Source organism: Equus asinus, chromosome 2 (genome assembly GCF_041296235.1).
Source record: "Equus asinus isolate D_3611 breed Donkey chromosome 2, EquAss-T2T_v2, whole genome shotgun sequence".
Taxonomy (NCBI): Eukaryota; Metazoa; Chordata; class Mammalia; order Perissodactyla; family Equidae; genus Equus; species Equus asinus.
This window is the reverse complement of record NC_091791.1, coordinates 183,108,915-183,132,686: the sequence shown is the minus strand read 5'-3', so window position 1 is coordinate 183,132,686 and position 23,772 is coordinate 183,108,915. Positions and strand designations below refer to the sequence as shown.

Below are 23,772 nucleotides of genomic sequence, written 5' to 3'. Positions count from 1 at the left end.
GGGATCCCTGGGGTTGCCTAGCCATCTCATGATTTCCATCAGCAACTCTACAGTATGTAAATTTACTCTCCAGGTAAATATAAAATCTAAGTTCAAAGACTATGTATGATATATAAAATAATTTCAAGGCATTCTTAGTCTTCCAACCCAACCGGACTGCCTTCCCAAAAAACTACTTTTATAGAAATTCTGGAACCAACACAGAACATGACCATTTTTTGTTTGTTTAAATATGTTAAGGGCATATATATATATATATATATATATATATCACTTTGAAATTCTTAGATAAAGTTTCTTTAGAGATGAAAAGCAAGCATCCTTGTGCAACTGGTCATTTATTCTGCATTCAATTTTTAAGACTAGATACTTACACTTCCTGCCCACAAATCTTCCCTTTCTCCTGCAAGTTTAATATAAACAGATATCTCTTCTCCCTTAGTGAAGTTCAGGTATCGGCAGTCAGGTCCTCTGTAATCTCTCAAGGCTAAGACTCTGCTTATTAAAGCTATGTAAGAAAAACACAAAATTTAAATTAAAATGTTATTTCTCCCCCTCCCATCTTGCCCTCCTCCAATCCATCCTATGTATTCCCAAATGGCAATTTCTTCATATCATTTATGACCTCAGAAACCTACAAAGACTTCCCACTGTGCACAGAATCAATTCTAAGGTCTTTGGCTTGGTACCCAGTGCTGTCCATAACCTGCTCCTTCTTCCCTATTTAAAATGACCTCCTCTTATTCCTTTATAGTCAAGCTCATCTATCCTTTGTCTCTGGAATGTGTTGTTATCATTCTCATCAGCAGGGAAGGGAAGGAAAATATCATTAGTTTTCTTCCTGGCACCTACTATATTCCAGGCATTACAATAAGCTCTTTCATCTCTTTACTTTATTAAATCCTCAGAACAGACCTATGAGGTAAATAATCTCATCTTAGGATAACAAATGAGCCTTGAACCAAATCTCAGCATGTTGGTCACACACCTGATAAGTGGTGGAGCTGGATTTGCACTGAGACTCTTCTCACTGTAATATCCGCCTTCCATATTCTGAGCTTTTCTTTCTACTCTTTCCAAAGCCTAGAAACCCTTCAGCCTCTGTTCATGGTCAACTCCTATCCTCCTTCCTCTATGAGACATCCCTAATTGGTCCAGCCTACTCTGTCCCTTCTCGGAACTTCACTGTTACCAATTATCCTTACATTGTATCACCCTTTACTGTTTCATATTGACCAGTCTTGTCATCATTCACTAGAATGAAGATTCCTAGAGTACAAGAAAATGACATTTTATTTTATTCTCATTAGATCTACAACCCACCCTCCAGATCCAGCACAGGGTAGGCCCTCAATAACCATGAATGATCATAACCACATATGCTAGGTTTAGCCCTTCAACACATAACGTAATATACATACCATATTAACTATTATAATTATACTAACATATGTAAAACATTTTAATTAAGTGATGCAGTTCAAGTTAAAATAACATTGTATATTATTATCAATTTGAATGTTCCCTTTCCCTGTTCTGTGTCTGGCCCTAAGGAAACTAAAATGAGGCTGTAAAGAGAGAAAGAAAGATTATTATTATTATAAAACATCATCTAGTAAACTTCTATATATTAAGTTACATGTCCAAATGATTAAGGAAAATGTTTACTCAAAAAATTTACTTATAAATTATTTATGTTTATACTAATAACATTTTGCGTTTTTAATTTACATGTTGTGAATTAGAAATAATTCTCACATACTGGAGAGATAGAACATACTTAAAACAATTTAATACATTGGGAACCATAATACTGATAAAAGATAAATTAAGTTTTTAAGCAATAAAATGAAAATTAATTTCTCTTTATAGAATATAAAAGTTTAATATTCAAGGATATGAATAAAATTATATACTTCTAACATTAATTTCCGTAATTTTACTTAATAAGTGGACAAGAAATGATTAATGTTTGATAAAGTTTAGACAATAAATCACAATGGTTTGAAATAAAAACATTTTTAGAAAACTTGTGAGAATCAGAAAGTTCTGACTGAATTAGAAACTAAAAAATATAAGGGCTTCATAAATAAAGAACTATTAAATGGCTTGATATCTTTTTTAATGCAAATCAATTTATCTTAAAAAATAGTAAAATATCTGATTAGTTTGTTTTTGAGGTCTGGATTAATATTTTTATAATTTCTGATATATTTACATATAGGCTGATCTTCGCTCTTTTGTATATTTACATTAAAAACTATCACAAAATGCTTTGCTTTCAGCGTTTCCTTTTTATAGTGAACCATACTTTATGACTGCAAATATTTCTCAATGAATTAATGCTCATTTTTATCACACATATCCACAATAACATTTTATGTCATTTCAGAGCCTCAGTTGAAGAAGAAAAGAAGAGAAAAAAGAAAAGCAGACTTACTCTCACATTCCAAGTCACCACATTTTTTCCAGCCGGCCAGCAGTTTTGTGCTCTCCAGACAGTTTGTCAGAGAAATAACCAAAAGGAGGATTCTGTGGACTCCCAGCTCCGCCATGCTACAACAAGCAGGAATCCCAAACATGGCTCAAAGCGATTGCTTGGACTACAGACACGCCAGCTCCAACAGGAGATTCCCCACTCTCTTCACTAAACACAACAGAAAAAGGTTTGGGTTTTTTTAAATCCCTTGATAACTACATTTTTCTATCAGTGTTTAGGCTTAACTTGGGACAAACACTCTCTGTTCTCAATCTGCAGTGTCAGGTGTCCAGATAATACCTAAGGGTTTAATAATTAACAGGGATTTTTAGTCGGACTCACGTCTTACAAAGGTGGCCCATGTAACACTGTCTGGCTTAAAGGCACCTCGCTTTGGACAGGACAATTCCTACAACAGGCCTCCGCGAAAACGTAGTCCATCTCTCTCTCTTAGGGTCTGCAGGGAGGTCAGTCAATACATACAAACTGAGTGTTGTCTGCACGCAGATACCAGTGTCAGTGGAGGAAGCATATAGTTACGCGTGGCGGCAGCAATCATTTATGTTAAAAGCATGGTTTTGAAATATCATGATGAAAGTTATTTGAAAAAATATCCCACGTTCATATTTAAAAAATCTTCAGTGTTACTATGAAGTTGAAACTTGTGTTTAGTTAAGAATAATAGTTAAAATGCAGTAAGTACTTGTTATGTCCTGGATACTGTCTTAAATACTTATTATATGATCTGATTTAACCCTCACACCAACTCTCTAAGGTAGGTAATATTATCATCTCCATTTTTGCTTATGAGGAAACTGAGGTACATAGGGGTGGGTTGAATCACTTGCCCAAGGTCACACAGTGAGTGGAGAAGAACTTAAACCTCGGCCCTGCGACGCCCCTCCCTCATAACCGCTATGCCTTACCACCAAGAATCAAGGCATCTGCCACAGAGATGTCTGCTCCGTCTGCAGCAATTCTATTCCAGGAACAGCAGGTACAATCTTGTGCGCTATATTTAAAATTGTATGCAGATTTCTGGAGGTGGAGAGAGAATGAGAGAGAAGTCTGAGAGAATCTTCATCCATATGGTGGGAGTATATAGTGTGATTTCAAGTTGTATTCACTTTCTTCTTTCTAACTTTCTATGTGGTTTCACTTTATTTTTTAAAACCAGCGAACGGGGTCCGGCCCTGTGCCGAGTGGTTAAGAGTTGGTGGTGAAGTTCGCGCTCTCCGATTTGGCGGCCTGGGTTTCGCCAGTTCGGATCCCAGGCGCGGACATAGCACCGCTCATCAGGCCGTGGTGAGGTGGCGTCCCACATGCCACAACTAGAGGGACCCACAGCTAAAAATATACACCTATGTACCTGGGGGGCTTTGAGGAGAAGAAGGAAAAATAAAATCTTTAAAAAAAAATAAACCTGTGAGCATACGTAGTTTTAAAATAACAATAAAGCTATGAAAATCAAGCTATTTGAATATTATTATCACTTAAAAGGGATCAGAGCCCTATATTGGGATTTTTTTGTGTAAAACACTAGATCTCAGTAGATTTGCAGAAACCATGGTTGTCCTGTGTCACTCTTGAGAAAATATTTTTCCAACCCCTTTTTTGCTGCACCTTCTCCCTGTATCTCGGGCACGCCAGCAGGTACAAGGTTGACAGAATGCAGCCCTTGTATGACACACCACCCCCCTCTAGTACCTGACGTAAAGAAGACAAATATCCAGCACCTGAGCAAGCTAACATGAAGGACTTCCGCTTTCAAAGTGCTGAAAAAGGAAGTGTGTTTTCTGTTTGTCTGTTTTCCAAAAACAATAATCAGTAGCGGGGGGGCAGCCAATTGTGCGGCGGTTAAGTTCGAACCTTCCGTTTGGGCTGCCCAGGATTCGCTGGTTCGGATCCCGGATGGAGACATGGCACTGCTTGGCAAAAGCCATGCTTTGGTAGGCGTCCCACATATAAAGTAGAGGAAGATGGACACGGATGTTAGCTCAGGGCCAGTCTTCCTCAGCAAAAAGAGAAGGATTGGCAGCAGATGTTGGCTCAGGGCTAATCTTCCTCAAAAAAAATATTTTTTTTAATAAATAAGTAATCAGTAGGAAGCCTGCTTTCTTAGATCAAAGATTTGTGTCCTTAGAATCTGCTAGAGCATGAATTTGAGGATCACTTGGCTTGCAATCAGAGGATGGCATAGCTGTACACATCCACACTCAAAATGTATAGCTTAGTTTCTTGACTACTTTTGCAAATCTATAGACTATGTCATTAAAGACATTTAAAGAAAGATTAGCCCTTCAGTTTCAAAATTTGGCACAGAATTGTTTGCAGAATGTATAAGATCAAATAGATAATATTTAATAATTAATATCCTTTATCCTTTATTGTATTCAATATTGAAGACATTTTGGCTAAATTCTGCACTAATTAATTTAATTATGTTGTAAGTTAAGACAGAAAAGAACCCAGATATATTTAAGTTTGTCTATTGATTGGCCTGAAGGAGATTTGAGTCAAGAAAAACAAGAGAAAAATTGTTGCCCAAGATACCAGCATGGAGAGATTTGCTTCTATAGAAATGCTCCCACTTTCTCACTACCTGATGCACTCAGATGATCTCATTTTATGTTCAGATCGCTATTTAAATATATCTTAACAAAATATCTGAAAATGCAGTAGCACAGTGTTAACTGTGTCTGATAGACCCAGATGAAGAGGTGGTACGTGAAAGGGATAAGAGCATTTAAAGAAACAGAAGCATCAGTTTTCACTATCAACATAGTCATATTAACTTAGCCAAATATTATCTAATTGCTGTTGCACTTTTCAGATCAAGTGTTGTGTCAATATTAAAATATAAAACTGCTGCTGAGGAAGGTTTTACAGTAACAGTTGGGAATACTGGTTTGGAAGGCCTATAGCTTTCTTCAGAAACCATACAGGAGAGAAGAGAACCTACTGCATAAAGCTAAAGAATGAATCATCAATGCCACGCGTGTTCAGTATCTTAGCAATGAAATCGCTGAGCAACCCTTTCCAAGAGAACGTAAAGACAGAAGCACGCATGCTGCTTGGTGAGCTTATTTCTGATACTATGTAGTACTATCTTCTCTCTCAGGACCTTAGATTTCCTAAAGTGGGAACATATTTCCTTCAACCAGCAGCCTGTCAGTCTGGCGCTTTATAAGACAGAGAAATTTGATTAGAAGGTCCTTGGGGTAAGCTGAACTGATGAAGCTGGGGTGTTTTTCTTCCTAGGCAGGGGGCACTAGACCAGACCCTTTGGATACATTCCCATGTAGACAGCTGTGCAGTGAGAGAGAAGGTCCAGGAGAGACTGAGATTCGAACTGGTGTGGAAGATATGGAGATGGCCCCCCACGCTCCCTCTTCAAGGCAAGACTTTCTGCCCAGCTGCAGGGAGAGCAGTCAGCCGACAGCCCTCTTCTGGAAGCTACTTCAAGGTCAGCCTCAGCTGCAGAGAGCTGCCTTACCCAAGACCGCCCCTTCCCAGGTGGTCTAATGAATCCGGTGAAGAAATGACAAGAGAGTAAAAAGGCAGGGCTGCAACGGCAGCCTAACGTGGGTGCCCTCACTGCAGAGCTCCCTGCTGGGTTGACTGAAGCTTTGTAGAGCCTGCAGTGCAGTTTGGCTTCCTCCTCTGTCCAATCCCGCTTTCTTCCTCGTCCTTTCATAGGGGTTGATCCCTTGAACCCCAAACTCAGTCTCAGCATTTACTGCTGGGGACCCAAACTCAGAAGCTAGTGATCCACAGACGCAAAAAGAGGAGATGGCGGAACACACACATTTTGGCCCATCATTCATGCTAGTCACTCCGTGGCTCTTCTTACCTTTCTTTCTTTTGTGCTGCTGAAGGCTGTGTTTTAATTCTGCCCACTTTTTCTCCTTCTGCGTTATCAGTCAGAGTTCTACCAGGAAACAGATGGGTATTCCATTTTGAGGGATGGCACTCCTCAATGATTGAGGCGATTTTAATGAAGGACTATTTACAAAGGTGTGGGCAGAGTTAAGGGAAACCAACAGGGGATGTAACATCCCTAAGCATGAAGGAACGGTGACCACTGCCTGGAGAGAACTCTAGGAGAGGGCTGCCCAACAGGAGCTTGAAGGCTTCAGTAAAGGAACTCAGTCAAGAAAACCTCACTCTTCTACTTGCTGATCTCCTGATGGCACCTCCTGTTAACCAAACCAAGCCAGATGCCAGAGAATGAGGGAACCCTTTGAAGCAATCCTAAAGGTCTATGTTCCAGGGACACAGAGCAGAGTGGCAAAGAGTGGAGAGTGGATTGGGAGGAGCAAAAAGAGAATACCCCGTACACTATCATTGTTCCTTTACTAAGTGTTTTTGAATAATAGCATGCAACATCCTCCACATCCAAGATGGTATGTGTACGGTCCTTGCTGATCAGGGGACTGAATTGATTGGTCTCATCGATGGGTAAGAAAAGAATTTATTGTTTGTTGAACACCAGCTTCGTACCAGTGAGCTTAATATTTCATAAACAAATCTCATCATCTAGGATAGGCATTATTTACTGAATGCACATGATGTGTCAGTCACTCTTCTAGGGCCTAGAGGTTCAGGAGTGAACAGGACAAAGTCCTTGCTCTCATGGACCTTGAATACTAACAAAGGGAGACAGACAAGAGCAGGCAAACAAATAAATGAACGAGGCAACTGCAGGTAGTGATAAGTTATTACGCAGAGAAGTGTCTGCTTAGATAAAATTGTCAGGGATGGCACCTCTAAAGAGTGACATTTTACTTAAGATGGAGGAATAGGAAGGCAGAACATTCTAGGCAGAGGGAAGATTTAATGAGGAGGTCATACTTAACTGTCTGAAGCTTGATTACCAAAGATTTGAAGAAAAAACGAAGGAAGCATACAGGATGCATTCCAGTATGTCAGAAACAAGGGTTTAAGGTGGAAACTAACTGGGCGTGCATAACTGAGAAACACGAAGGCAGGTGGAGAGTGGTAGGAGATGTGGACAGAGGCCCAGTCATGCGGGACTTTGGGCTGTGGGGTGAGTGCCGGTTTTATTCTAAGTGCAATGGGAAGCCAGAGGAAGCTTTAAGGAAGGGAATGGCATTACTTGTGGCTTTATCATATAACTTCACTTTTTCGATTAGCTAACTCCTACTTATTCTTCAAGTCTCTCAGGTTAAATCACTTAATAAATACATCACTCAATAACTTTTCTGAATGAAAGAATACATTTGTGAATGAATAAATGAATTGATTTCTTTTTATGAGCAAGATTCTTCATGCCTCATGACTAAATGAAATTCTGTTTTCAGCTGTGTAGCTCAACAGCTCTCTCATTTCAAAAAGAAAGTCGAGTAATCCTTTTGATTAATTTTCTCTTCTGTAAAAAATTTTGGCAAAAAGAATTGGATCCCATATGTATCTTTGTCTTTGGGTTGATATTACTAGCATCAGTAAAAGTCTAAATACCCAGCAAGCAAAGCTATGAAAAGCCTTTTGATTCCCAGATTACTGTAAAGGATGCTTGACAAGTTGCTATATATGAGTAGGTTAATGAGCAGGAGTATAGAAATATTTAGTATTCCTACTAATTTCCAATCATCAATATCCCAAATATCTTTAAGAACCCATATGGGTCAATTTTATATACTGTTACACCATCCCCTCCAAAATCATCCTCCTGCACTCCCTACTGCCATCCTCTCCCCATTTATGTACCTTTTCCTTCTTGCCTCTTTTTGTACCCACATCCCTAAGTACTTCATGCCCTCAAGCTTAAGGAAAAAATTAACTTACCCCCAAATCAGGAACTCAATGTTTATGCCTCCCCCAAATAATTAGATTTTTTAAAGAGTTCATAGAACAAAATTTTTGCATGGAAATGAATAGATAAATTTTTTAATAAGCATTATTGATTATTTATTTTATCCACTTGTTTCAAAGACGTGTAGAATAAAGGATCTGATGCCATTCTTTCCCTTATTTTTTTCTCTCCCTCTTCTTCCAGATTCTCTAGGCCATCAAAATAAATGCCCCTTCTGTCAATGGACGCATGCTAGAACTCAGCAACCTGCTTAACCTCTTGGAGCCTCAAGGTCTTTGTTCACAGAATGAGAGATTTGCACTAAACAAGCTTCACAAGTCCTTCCAGCTCATTCTGTGGTTCTCTGAAATCTCACTGACTTCTGTAGTCAGAACATCAAATTGGACTTTGTGAAACTTCTCTTAACAAGAAGGCCACACTTGATTTCTAAAACTCAATTACCACAGATTAAAAATAAATAAATAAAAGACTTATATGGCTGCATCCCACTATGTTAGATACAGGGGGGTTGGGATGAAAATACCAATAAACAGTAACATACAATAAAACATGCATTCATTCTCTTATTCAGCAACTAACTTTTGAGTGCTTGCTGTGCACCAGGCGCTGTGCTAGGCGTATGGAGCCCATGGGGAATCAAGCAGACAATGCCCTTGCCCTACAGAGATCGTCATCTATGAGGGAAGACAAATAAGACAAGTAATTCAAGAATATAAAGGAGATATTTAGGATTGGTGACTAGGAATTCGTAATTAATTCATTGTGAAGCGAGGGAGAAGGAAAAGTCAAGAATGACTCTGGGGGCCGGCATGGTGGCGCAGCCGTTAAGTGTGCACTTTCCGCTTGGGTGGCCCAGGGTTCGCCGGTTCAGATCCTGGGTGTGGACGTGGCACCGCTTGGCAAGCCATGCTGTGGTAGGCATCCCACATATAAAGTAGAGGATGATGGGCACAGATGTTAGCTCAGGGCCAGTCTTCCTCAGCAAAAAGAGGAGGATTGGCAGCAGATGTTAGGTCAGGGCTAATCTTCCTCAAAAAAAAAAATATGACTCTGTTTCCTAGGTGGACACGGAGAGCGAGCATGGTAGTGCCATTTACTGAGACAGGAGCATAGAGAGGAGCGGGTTTGGAGAGAGGCAGAGGAGGGTCATCAGTTTGGTTTAGGACGTGCTGAGTGAGTGAAAGCAAAGCAATGCAAATTATTTGCAGAAAAAAAATCAAAATTTGATGGTTTTGGGAAATTATTTGTAAGCCTGTTTTCAGAAGGCTTACTTTTATTTTGAAATCATTTTAGATCTTCAGAAAAGTTACAAATGTAGGGTTCCTGTATCCCCTTCACCCAGCTTCCCCTAATGTTAACTTCTTATATAACCATAACACAATGATCAAAAATTAAAAGTTAACATTAGGATGCTACATGAACTAAACTGCAGACTTTACTGTAATTTGCCTAGTTTTCCAGCTAATGTCCTTCTTCTGTTCAAAGATCAAATCCAGGATACCACACTGCATTTAGTTGTCACATCTCCTTAGTCTTCTATGACAATCTTCTGTGACAGTCTCTTATTCTTTCCTTGCCTTTCATGACCTTGACACTTTTGAATGTCCCTCACTTTGGGTTTGTCTGATGCCTTCTCGTGACCAGACCGAGGTTGTACATATTTGGGAAAGGATATCACGGAGCAGTGCGTCCTTCTCATCATAGCCCATCAGTGGGTACACATGATACCAGTATGTCTCATTCCTGGCATTGTTCGTCTTGATTACGTGGTTAAGATGTTGTCTGTCGGGTGTCTCCAGTGTAAGGTAACTGTCTTTCTCTTCATACTCGATTCATTTGAAGGATGTCAGTAAGTCCAGCCCTCTTTCAAGAGAGCGGCATTTAGCTTCAGCTCCTGGAGGAAGGCGTATCGAAGAACTCAACAGTTTTTAAGTTCTTCAACCTGGCTCATTATCTACAGTGTATTTACATATTTGTTCAACTCTAGTATACATGCAAAGTAATTTCAAAATTGATAACCCATACTGTGTGATAAATAAATTTACCAGAGTTAGATGTTTGTGTACAACTCTTTTTGTCTATAGCCTTACAGCATCTAATCAAAACACTTTGTTACAAAGTTATTTAGGCTAGCTCCTTTCTTCCCCATCCCTTTCAGTGTGGTTATGTCATACATTTGTAATACACTTAGATTTATTTGTCATAGCCTCCATTCCCTCTTGGGTTCCTCAGCCATCCAAGCTGATTTTTTAAGATTTGCGTACAGTAAAATTAACTCTAGGTGGCACACAGTTCAACGGGTTTTGACAAATACATTGTCATATACCCACTACCACTGTACCATGTAGAACAGGTCAAAGTCGTTTTAAAGTCAACATTTAAGCCAAAAACTTATTTTATCTGAATTACATGGAGAATTCTTAACTTTGCCAATTCTCTTCATGAGGCTTATTAATACTTTAGCAGAATAGAAAGATACTTAATATGTACGATCATTGAAAGCAAAATAAATATATTTTTTGATCTTTGCAAGATAAAACTCCAGTAAAGGTTACCTTTGAGCCTGTCTACCAGTTCAAAGTTGAGGATGCTTAAACAAATAGCTAACTTTTGTGACTTTTTTTTCGTTAGTCAAAAATTGGATCAATTCCACCAATCTGACATTCAGTATACAAAAAGAAATGCAAAATAAAAATCAATTATCAGATTCATCAAATTTAATTAAAATACATTTGGAAACATAATAACTGATTTTTAAAATGTTATTTCGCACAGAAATAATTTCCATGACCCATTCTGGTCTCAATACACTGCCAGGCAATTTCGTCTGCTTTTACATAACTATCCTCCAGCTTGGCTTGGCTCTTGATAAAGTGGTGGCAAAAGGTGGCAGTGGGGAGGGAAGAGAGAAGCAACAGGAAGGTTAGAAAGGGAGAAAAAGCAGAAGCCTCCTTCTCTGCAACCTCAGATGAGGGCTGAGTGAGGCAAGGTGGGTGCAATCCGATTCTAGGCTTTGAATACTGGCCTCGCCTCCCTGGGTTAGCCTCACAAAGCAGAAGGTACTAGAGATGGAATGCATCCAGCAGGCAGCGCCCCAATTCAAGCACACGTATTTATTCTTCTCCTAAGCCTGTTATCTACAAGATAACAATCAATGACTCATCACACACAAGCCTACTGTCTAGTTTAAAAAACAACAAAAAAAATACACCGTCTGACTAAGCTCAAGAAGCAGCATATGGTAGCATTTTAATTCAGCAGGCTCTATTAACAATGTGCTGCTGCTGATGAAGACAACAAGAAATCATTTGAGAAGGTGCTTTCCAAGGCTTTCCCACCAAGCAGAATTAATCCACTAAATCCACTACAATTATATTACTAAATACACCCATCCTCTCAGCCTCGAGAGTAACCGTGACTTGAGCTCGCCATAGCTTCATAGAAGAGAGTCGCATAACAAATGCCTCAAGCATTTTGTGTTACTATCGCCATAGGCATTTAGTTCACATTTCCTCAAGACAAAATATTTTCCAACACTATTTACCATTCATGATATATACGAGTCTACATTTTTCATTACAACAAGATTTGATGTAACAACCTCCTTAAGTATATGTTTTCTCTAACAAGTGATATTTTACTTTACATCAAATTGAAAGGATCCAGGGCAATTTTTACTGACTTATAAAGCCTTTGTGGGGCAAATTTGCTAGTTAAGATTCCAGAAACATGTGGCATGATGTCATCCTGACTAGTCAGTCAGAGAAGCTCACAACTTGTGATTTTTTTCCTGGGTCACGTGGGATTACGTTTTGTTTATTTCTTTATCTCCTACAATGTGATGAAAGAGATATTGGGAATTCATCTTCACGAACCACACTATTTTGGAAGTTTCTGAAATTATCTGAATGTTGTCATTACTGTGGTTGGTTTAGGAATGACAAATTCCCTTTCTAGTTATAAATTTTTTAAGCATGATAATTATGTCCTTGTTCACGTCAACATTGCAGATCTCGATACCTCTGAAGGAGACTCCAAAGTATCAACTTTCCTGTTCTTAATAATGTTTTCATTCTACACAAGTCACCCCCCTGGACTAAGCAGTCTTCTCTAACTGGAGGAACATCTAATACTGACTCTCAGTTAACCTCATTAATAATGAGAATAATTGAATAATTGACATTTGGATTTGGAACATATTATGAGATCCTGGGAATAATTGCTGTTACTTTTCTAGTAACATTTTTCTTAAACTTACATGAAAATGATTCTATATTTGATAGACCCTGAGGGTATGATGTTAAGCAAAATAAGCCAGACAGAGAAAGACGAACACATATGATTTCACTCATATGTGGAAGATAAACAAACACATGGACAAAGAGAACAGATTAGTGTTTACCAGGGGAAGGGGACTGGGGGGTGGGCATAAGGGGTAAAGGGGCACATACGTATGGTGACTGACAAATAATGTACAACTGAAATTTCACTATCTGTAAACTTTTATGACCTCAATAAAATTTAAAAAAACTTTTTAATGATTTTATATTTCTCCGCACTTATATGAACTGATGGGAAAAAAAAAAACCCAACTTGAAGGTAATCTTGGGGGCAAAAAAAATTGGCTGGAATTTTAAATTTCCTGCAAATAACCATAAAAGTAAAAATTCACATTACAACCATTAGGTACTACAACTAAGCTTGACTGTGTTACAACTTCCAATATGTTTTCAAGATCTCGTGCCTGTGCCATCTTAAATATCTGATCCCCTAGGGCCTCAGGGCAGCCATTTTGCACCTGTCAGCATTAAAAGCCCTTGTGATTATTCTTCCTGAACTTTGAAGCATGTGCATTATTAGAAACAACACCTGGGGAGACCATGACATTGTACTAGTATAGCAATGAGGCGTGTGATTCTGTGACTCAGCTGGACAAGACAAGGTACAGAGATAGCCCTCTTGGAGGAGTAGTGAATCACTCTACAGATGTCTTCTGTTTGATTATCCTTCTTCATGGACTTTATTCATCCTCTTACCTTCAGCCCACTTCCCCCTTCAAAAAGTACAACTTTGGCTTTGTGAAGTGCTGGTAGCCTTGACATGAATCTAGGATTCTGGACCAAATGTCACTTCTCACTATTGCTGGGGATAAAAATATAGAAAAGATTTTTTTTTTTTTTGAGGAAGATTAGCCCTGAGCCAACATCAGCTGCCAATCCTCCTCTTCTTATTTTTTTGCTGAGGAAGACTGGCCCTGAGCTAACATCCATGCCCATCTTCCTCTACTTTATATGTGGGACGCCTGCCACAGCATGGCTTGCCAAGTGGTACATAGGTCCACACCCGGGATCTGAACTGGCGAATCCAGGGCTGCCGAAGCGGAGCATGGAAACTTAACTGCCGCGCTGCTGGGCCGGCCCAGGGAAGGTTTTCATTTGTGTGTTTATGAAGGATTTTTAAAAGAATAGCTACACCAACTTGTTATAAGTACAAATGCTATATAGACTTTAAAAGCTTCAGTAATAAAATTAGCTTTGATCTATAATTAAAATTTCTGTTGATGACAAAATAAATATAAAACAATGACAACATTAAATAAAAAGCTCAGAGAAGCTTTCCCTTTATTCTTTAAGCTTCCAAAATATCTAGAAATCTAGTTTAATTTAACTATGTGGCTACCCAGAAGAATCTGGGAGCACAGTTTGAGATAGTAAAAATTTAGTTGAAGAAGTGCTTTCTATTTGGGAAAATACTAAGATCCTGAAATTATGAAAAGAAACAAGAGAAGTACCACCTGTCCTATTTTCGTTTGTTTGGGATTTGTAAGTATGCATCTTCCAGTAGATCACTAAACTATAACCTCACAGAAGTATAATAAAATTGGCCATGCCCATCTGATAGGAATTTATGAATCATCACATCAGGCGGCAAGGACACATGGAATATTTCCACATTTTTGCCTTAGATATATTTCAAGAGCTCTTCACCCACTGGATGATGGGCATGTGTACTTGACGAACTATGTGTAGTTGGAAATACACTTACTCATGTGCGTTCCAGAATTAAACAAATCCTTAAAAAGTCCTTATTCAATAGATCTATATTAGTCGGGGTAAGCTAAGATATGCCATGGTAACAAATAACCCACAAATGACTAGAAGAGCAGTGGCTTCATTCTCACTCACAAAGTCAGTCATGCAACTTTCCTCGGTGGTTTTCTTCGAGGTGGTGACTTGGAGATCCAGAATCCTTCTATTTTGTGGTTTTTGCCATGGTAAACATGTGGCCTCTGAGGTTATCATAGCAGGGAAAGAGAACGTGTGGATGATAATGTTTGGGCTTTCATGGCCAGGCCTGGAAGCACATCCCCTCTGCCCATTACCCCTGGACAGAACATGGCTACAAGCTAACTGCAAGGAAGGCTAAGAAATCTGTGTCTAGGAAGAAGAAATACTTGGTGTCAATCTAGGTAGTTTCTACCAGAAAAACAAAGAGCTATTGTTAGTCCTGAACTAGGCCTACAGAAAGATGTGTACATTTCTCTTTGCTCTGGAATTTCAGCAACAACCTTGTCTTCTTTAAATGAGCATTAAATTGTGGTTTTGTTCAAGTTGGTAAGTACTGAACAACTGTGAGTGTGAGGTCACGTTCCCTGACAAGATGTGGAATGTCACCGTTCTATATTGCCTATGAATGTGAGTCACATGCCTTAGCTCAGCAGAGTAGAGGCAAGACTGCTAGTGTCTTCTGAAAGCTGAGGAGTTCAACAGGCCAAATGACTAACTAGAAAGTCCCAACCCTACCCTAAAAGTAAGCCAAAGGAGGGCTTGGGGACAGTCCAAGAGTCTTCTAAAAAAGGTAATACTGCATTTGCTCCAACATGTAGAATGATCGAGCCACAAGATTTTAAATCAGCACTGTCCAATAGGAATAGCAAGCCACATATGTCGTGTTCCAGCAGCCACATTAAAACAGATAAAAAGAACCAGGTAAAATTAACTTCAAGTATAGTTTATTTAAGCTAATATACGCAAAGTGTCTTTGTTTAATTAGATAATTGTACTAATTTCCTATTCACTGCTGTAACAATGGCTTAAAATGAACAAGTTTACTCATTTATTCAGTCATTCATTTGTTCATTCATTTTTCTGTAGATCGGAAGTCCAGAGTAGGTCTCACCGGACAAAACATCAAGGTGTCAGCAGGGCTCGTTCAGTTCCGGAGGCTCAAGGGGAGATCCGTCCTCGTCTTCTCCAGCTTCTCAGAGGCCCTTCTTCCATCTTCAAAGCCAATAACGTCGCATCTCTCTGTGTCTCTTTTTTTTTTGCAGTCACATCTTCCTTTCCAATTTCAAGGACTCTTGTCCTCTTGGATTGTCAATTTACCTGTTAATTTGGGTATTCTTTTGATCACACCATGCATTAGCAAAATAAGCATAATCTTACTATTCCATGCTGTTTATGTAATCGTAAAATATCAAAGAGCGGAAAATTGTATCTGCAGTGATGACCGGGAGAAGTTGATACTTTTGTATTATCAGGGAACCCAGTGGTGCTAGTGCTGCATTCACATAAAAATGAGGCAACTGCAGTCCTCTGGAGGGCACGGATGATGCTCATTGTTAATGCAGATCTGCTGTATTGATGAGCTGGAAGGCTCCACAGTTGTCTACACGGTGAGATTTCTGAAAAGGGAGTTTGCCATCTTATGAACCAGGGTTTCTTTGCTTTTTGTTTCCCCCAGACTGTCCCTGAGCTAACATCTGCGCCAATCTTCCTCTATTCTGTATGTGGGATCCCAACACAGTGTGGCTTGATGAGCGGTGTGTAGGTCCAAACCCAGGGTCTGAAGCTGCGAACCCTGGGCCACCAAAGTGGACTGCACGAATTTAACCACTATGCCACTGGGCCAGCCCTCTTGCCATTCTTATTTCACCTGTATCCCCCATTCACACTGTTTTTTGGGGGGAGGACCAGATGTTAAAGTAAATCCCAAATGTCCTGTAATCTCACCTATAAATATTTAGACTGTAACTCTAACAGATGTTTTAAAAACATAACTACAATAACATTACCACATTTAACAAATTTAACAATTCCTTAACACTTTCTAATACCTGGACTCTGTTTAAATTTTCCCAGTTGTCTCCCAAAGTACTTTTACAGTAAGTTGGTTTGTTTCAACAAGATTCAAACAAGATCCACATTTGGTTGATATTTATCTATCTCTTAAGTCTCTTTGAGTCTATAATAGTTCCTTCTCTCCCTTCCCCTTTTTTCAACTGTCCTTTATTTGTTGAAGAAATCAATACATTTATCCTGTAGAATTTCCCACATTTGGGATTCAACTGGCTGCATCCTTGTGTTGTCATTTAACCTGTTCCTCTATCTTCCACCCTGCACCAGATCTAGAATCCGCCACTTCTTCAAGAGGCCCTGCTTCCTGTTGTCGGAGGATGGTAGTTAGAGACTGCAATTGGCCCTGGGGATGCTGACTGCTATCGGACCATCATTATTTCTATGCCCTCTCAGCAGACAAAGCTAGGAAACATGTGAATTATAGAAAGAAAAATAAGTCATGAATTCATATGGTTATTTCCAACTCACATGAAATATTGTAGTGTTTTTCATTAAATTCTTTGATTTTTTATATTTGTATCTCTTTTCTTTTTTACGCTGAAAATCCATGGTTCTAATGACATTAACATAATTACTTCTTTGTTTATGCATATATATAATATATACACGGATCGTATATATTGTGTGTAAAATAGTTTCAAAGCAACAATACTAATATTACCACTAACAGTAGAGCTACCTTTTGCAACTGAATATTTCAGCGTGGTTCTTTTTGCTCCTTAGGCTGTAACCCACCAGGGAGGTACATCAACGATGGAGCTTTAAAGTCATTTGCAATAATTTTTTTCTGTGTGGTTATACCATCAATTTGATATACCCCAAGGTTTATTTGTATCCATTTGTTTCAGATTTTTAGGGATTTTTTTTTCCGTTTTGATTCAACTTTTCCAATCATGTGAAACATTCACGTGGTTCCAAAGTCAAAACTATAAAACAAGGTGCAGTCAGAGAAGTCTTTCCAACCCTCTTCGTTCCTCTGTTTCACAATATAGGCTTTTATTAAGGTTATAGAATTGGACTGAGTGGCCAGCCCTGTGGGCAAATGGTTAAGTCTTTGGTTAAGGCTTTGGTGGCCTGGGGTTTCATGGGTTCGGATCCTGGGGGTGGACCAACACCGCTCATCAAGCCATGCTGAGGCAGTGCCCCACATAGCACAATCAGAAGGACCTACAACTAGAATACACAACTATGTATTGGGGGGTTTTGGGGAGAAGAAGAAGAAAAAAAACCTTGTTTAAGATAGGCAACAGATGTTAGCTCAGGTGCCAATCTTAAAGGAAAAAAGAATTGGACTGAATTGTTAAGAGAGCCTGATAACAGAGGGAGATTGAACAGAGGTAACAGTTATGGGGGGGAAATTACACATTAATAAGTTAAGATTTATTATTCAAATCAGTTAAATATGTTATAGGTCCAACCATAAAAGAAATTCTCTTATCTTCCTAGTGAAGTGCCTTACTTGGTCTCTTTAACTATGATTCAATCAACCATTGGATAGGGAAAAACACACAGAAGTCTCCACTGTAAACAAGAGGAAAACGAAAGGGCTTTCTGCAAACTGGAGAAACATCCCCAAATCACCTCGATACAGAGAACAACTAAGCAGAAAGTTGTTGAAAGGAGAAAGGAGCTACTCAAAATAGCACACAATACATGCACACAAACCCTAGGGCTACCCTTCATAAAAACGTGCAGGGCCTGTATGAAGAAAACTGAAATTTTACTAGGATAGATGGCAGAATAAATGGAGAGGCACACTAGTTTCTGTTTAGACAGATTCCATATTCCAAAGATGTTGATTATTCCTAAATTATAAAGTCAATGCAATCATAATTAAAATTACGACCTTTTCGGGAACTTGAAAAGTGATTCTAAAGTTTTCATTGAAAGTAATGTAAGTTTAGGTGCCAGCACGGTGGCGTCGTGGTTAAGTGCATGCGCTCCGCTTCAGCAGCCCTGGGTTCACAGGCCCGGATCTCAGGTGCAGACCTATACACGGCTCACAGAGCCATGGTGAGGTGGTGTCCTGCATACAAAGTGGAGGAAGATCGGCATAGATGTTAGCTCAGGGACAATCTTCCTCAAGCAAAAAGAGGGAGATTGGCAACTGATGTTAGCTCAGGGCCAGTCTTCCTCACACACAAAAATAGTAATAATATAAATACGTTTTGGGAAATTTGGGAAAGAAGCATAATTGGGGTCATCCCCACATGTGCAACACTAATCCCACTGGTCTGCCTGAGACTCCCCGGGCGCCAACCCTAGTCTCCAGCACGGCCCCATTTCTGCCTCAACAAGGTGAAAGAAGCTATCATGAACCGGGGACACTTGTCAAACTGCAGACACAAGTGCACACTGGTGGGAAAGGAGCTGCCCGCAGAAAGAAAGGGTTCATAGAAGCCACAGCAGATCAGGAAAAAAACTTTAACTCTCCTTAAAGAACTTAGAGAGAGTTCAGGTAAACAAGCTCTCTGGGAATGAAGAGGTGACTATGTTTACAAACCAAGGGACAGTGGCGCTCTTTAACAGGAATCTCTGGCAGCCAACATCTTCACCATTACAGGCCATGCTGGGACAAAGCTGCTGATAGAAATGCCAGCAGCATCTGAAACCAGCTTGGTGCAGACAGTGACTGGTTTAAGGAGACTGGCTGAAGCTCTGCCCAAATAAGCTGTGGATGGGAAACCCTGCTTGCCACTGGAGAGGAGGATGAAGTTTCAGATCTTGCGGAGAATGGTGCTGAGGCTTCCAGGAAGGAAGCAAATGGAACTGAGTCAACTTCTGAAGAAGACACAACTTGAAGAAGTTACGGGGAGCTGCTATTTTATGTTATGGCTGCTTTTTAAAACTTTGTTCATGGATCTGATAAAATCTAGCTCTTTAATATTTTTAAGCCCCAGCCCGTTGGACACCTCAGTTCTTTTCAGTTTTGCTTATACACAAGTCATTCTTTGCAACTAATCAAGTTGAAGCAGCCCAGGAATAAAGTTTGAAACAAAAATTAGTAAAGTACTTTGCCGAGTTAAAAAAAAACCCAACATAATTGGGAGAGGATTTAGCACACTAGATATTAAAACCTACTATAAAATGACTAAGCAACACAATACAGCACTCCATTGAAGACAGTCGAGTCCATAAATAGACCCCAGAACATACAGTAATTTGCCATATGATTGCATTTCAATATAGGGAGGAAGACAAAGATTATTCAATAAAACATATTCGGAAAACTAATAGCAACTTAAAAAAAAGAAGTTGATTTCTACCTCTTTTTTTTTTTCACAACTAAATTCATTTCCGGTAAATTAAAAATTAAATGTAAAAGAAAATCCAAATTTATAAACATGCTAGAAAATCTGTTTGACTCTTTATTAAAGAAATACAAATCAATACAAGATTTTTACTTCTGAGATTGCCAACAAAAGAGAATATAGTTGACAAATCTCAGCACTGGTACGGATGTGGGGAGAAGGCAATCTCCTCTATCGTTGGTAGGAGTGTAAATTTGTATAATTTCCCAGTATGCTTCAATGTCTCACGGACCCATCAGTGTTGTGTATACAATTTACTAAAGGCCAGTTTCAAAACTGCCTGAGAATAAAGGGGAAGCTCACATAATAGTGGAGAAAATTGGGTTAAGTATTAAGATGAATTAATTGTGGGTCACAAAATGACAGGCAATTTGGGAGAAACACCTTATTAAAAGACATTATAAAGTGATGTATCTTAATATGCTCAAAAGACATGAGAAAACTTAAAAACTTAAAAGTTAAAACGTGACTCTGGGTGGTGGGGGAAGGGGAATGAAGAACAGGTAGGGGCTTTCATATTTGTTACATTTCCTAAGCTGGATGCTAATTTCACAGGCGTTTGCTCTGATTTTGGCTATTCTTTTCTGTCCGCAACATTATTACATAGTAAAAAGTATTTTCACTGCATGAGAGACAGAGATTAAGTAAATTCTTCTGTTTGAATCAATTTATACACTGTACTGACAAATTCAATTCTTTATTCCTTGTTTGCCATATTTAAATTAATGATATCTGAGAACACGTTTATTTTCACAGTGAAGAAATTTTTAATAAAATATATGAAATTTTTTATGAACTTGAGTCAACCAGAAGTTGTAGCCAAACCTACTACAAGTACAAGCAAAACTTCTAGAGTAGTGGCTGGCAGTGAGGCTGCTGCGTGCTTGTTACACAAGCATATCCAGCCTGGGTAACATTCTCCAGGAATCTCTCTTATCATGAGTAAGAATACACACTTGGGCATCATTTAAGTACTTTTAATTGGATTTTTAAAGGACAGATTATATGTGTGTGTGCATGAGTGTGCACATATATATATGTACACATATAAACAAAATAAAATAACAGTGGCTTGAATACTTGTCTTTATAAACGAAGTTGTTTCCTTGAGGGGTTAAAATGTGTGATTCCACGACATGAATTAATGAACTAGATTTATCTGAAGAAATTATCTAGAATTCAGGATGGAGAGACAGAGATGAGAAACATAGGTTCAAAGATACTGAGAAAAGACTGAGGCCTAACATATATTTAAGCTGAAAACAAAGAGAGAAGAGAGAATGGAACAGAAGGAATATTTGAAGAGATATTGGTTAGGAATGCAAGCCCAATGAGGCAGAGATTTTGTCTGTTTTTCCAGGGCTATCACTAAACCTAGATGACAGCCTGATACACAGTAAGTGCTTAATAAATACATGTTGAATTATATTGAATTCTATTTCTAGTAATACGAGAAGCTAGACATCTAGGCCAACCATCCCACTGAAAACATCCAAAATGCCTGGGTAAAACATAAAAAGAAAATCTTCTTAAAGGTATTTATGAGAACCCAAGGAACGTTTTTGTTAAAGTAGAGGCCAAAGATGAGATGAGTTTTTGTAACAACAAATATCAAACAACTCACATGTTAATTTGAGAACAGAACCAAAGGAAAAGAAATGAGATCCAGAAGAATATCTCTTAGGAGAAATAAGCATTATATGCGTGATAGAGTTGATGGTCTGAATTGTTGGACCAGAAAAAGAAAAAGCCATAGGCACAGCACTTTTCATTTTAGCTTAAAAATCAGGTGGCTTATAAACACCACAAGAAATGTGTACATATGCACATCAAAAGACATGAACAAGTATGTTGGCAGCAGCACTGTTCATATTGCCCTCAAACTACGTGGAAACCACACAAATGCCTATCAACAATAGAATGGATAGATAAACTGTAGAATATTTACACAATGGAGTAATACACAGCAGTAAAAAAACCTACAGTTCCAAGCAGCAAAATTAATGAATCTCACAAACTTAATGTTGAACAAATATAAAAGAATCCATTCATATAAAACATAAAATAGGCAATAAACTTACCCTGATTTCTAACAATATGCTATGTTCATGGATTGGAAGACTCAATATTCTATAGGGGTCAATTCTCAAATTGATCTATAGATTCAAAGCAATTCAGATCAAAATCCTAACAGTTTTTTCACAGATATTCAAAAGCTAACTCTAAAATTTATGTGAAAATGAAGACGGGCAAGAATAGCCAGGAGAGTCAAGTAAAGCAAAGTGGGAGAATCTGCTCTACCTATTATTAAGACTTAATATGAAGCTACAGCATTAAGACAGTGGTATTGGCTCAAGGATATAATTATAGGCCAATGGGACGGAATAGAGAGCCGAGAAAGAGCACAATGAATATATGGATAGTTGGTATAGGAGAAAGGTGGCACTGCAGAGTGGTGGGGAAGGCACAGACTTTTTGATAATCGAAGTTGGGCAATTTGACATTCATATGGGAAAAAGAAATGAGACTTCACCCCTGACTCACACCATACACAAAAACCAATTCCAGGAAAATGATAGAGCTACACGTGCAAAGTGAGATAATAAAGCTTCTAGAAGATGAAATAGGAGACTATCTTCTTGACCTTGAAATAGGGAGAGACATTTTAAACAGGACACATAATGTATTAACTATAAAAAAATTGATAAACTGAACTACATTATAATCAAGAAATTCTCTTGATCAAAAAATACCACTTAAAAAGTGAAAAGCCAAGCTACAAAGTGGGAGACGATATTTGCAATGCATATATTCAACAAAGGACTCATTTCCAGAATATATACAGAACTCTTTAAAATCAAAAAGAGAAAGACAGACAGTCCGCAAAGACGATAACCAAAGGGTTAAAAAAAAATAGGAAAACATACTCAACTGCATTAATCATCTAGAAAATGCAAATTAAAACCACAGTGAGATATTATATCCCAACCACAATGGCTGAAATTAGAAAGACTGACAATACCAAGTGTTAGCAGGTATACAGAGCAATGGGAACTTCTATATACTGCTAGGGAAACTTAAAACGGACAATGACTTTGAAGAACTGTTAGGTGCCATCTGCTAAAGTGCTCTCTCTCTCTCTCTAATTTTGACCTAGGAATTTCACTCTTAAGTATACTGTATATCCATGCACATGTTTAGCAAAGGAGAAGAATGTCCTATAGCAGAATTTTTTGTAAAACCCCCAAATTTAAAACAATCTCAATATCCATATACTGCTGACAGACATCTACAGTGACATACAAAAATATGAGTGAGTCCCAGAAACATAATGTTGGACAAAAGAAGTCAAATACCAAAAAATATACACAATAGGATTGCATTTATATAAAGATTAAAAAATAGGAGAAAAAGTAAGCCACAGTGTTGAAGACGCATGCATCACTTTTAAAACTGTGAAGGAAATCAAGAAAGTGATTACAATAAAGTCAGGATAGTGGTTTTAAAAGATAAATTGAGGTACATTAAAATTTGAAGAATTTATTCCAGAAACATTGATTCAAATAAGGCAGTGTCAAACAGAATGGTTAGGAATGCTCCACTTAGGAACTAGGAGAAAGTCTTTTATAGAGCAGACGGGAAGCAAAGCAAGGAATTACTTGATTGGCTAGAGCTTAAGCAATTGCCTTATTTGGGAAAGCTCAGTTGGCTGTTCGTGATTGGTTGTTCTTAAGTTTCGATTTCTCAACCTTAAGGCCTCTACAGGAATTTACTCTGGCTTACGGGGTTCTTTTTGTGGAAGATTAGCCCTGAGCTAACATCTGTTGCCAATCCTCCTCTTTTTGCTTAGGAAGACTGGCCCTGAGCTAACATCCATGCCCATCTTCCTCTACTTTATATGTGGGACACCTGCCACAGCATGGCATGATAAGGGATCCGAAGCAGGGAACCCTGGGCCAGTGAAGCGGAACGTGGGAATTTAACCACTATGCCACTGGGCCAGCCCCT

General features: G+C 38.6%; 1 protein-coding gene and 1 pseudogene across 6 annotated transcripts in view; one reads left to right on the top strand and one right to left on the bottom strand.

Annotated features, from left to right (window-relative positions):
* Positions 1-2,789, bottom strand: part of MIA2 (MIA SH3 domain ER export factor 2) — an 87,299-nt gene extending 84,510 nt beyond the window's left edge. For all 6 annotated transcript variants that reach the window (XR_011501575.1, XR_011501576.1, XM_014844094.3 and 3 more), the window contains exons 1-2: positions 2,441-2,789; positions 375-508 (exon numbers count right to left, since the gene is read on the bottom strand). Coding sequence is in view for 4 of the 6 variants with exons in the window: in XM_014844094.3 (XP_014699580.3) it covers positions 375-508; positions 2,441-2,582 (276 nt within the window). In the remaining 2 variants the exon portion in view is untranslated. The remainder of the gene's footprint in view (positions 1-374; positions 509-2,440) is intronic.
* A 645-nt stretch (positions 2,790-3,434) lies between these two features.
* On the top strand, positions 3,435-22,738 carry LOC123276888 (transcription factor BTF3 pseudogene; annotated as a pseudogene).
* The last annotated feature ends 1,034 nt before the right edge of the window (positions 22,739-23,772 follow it).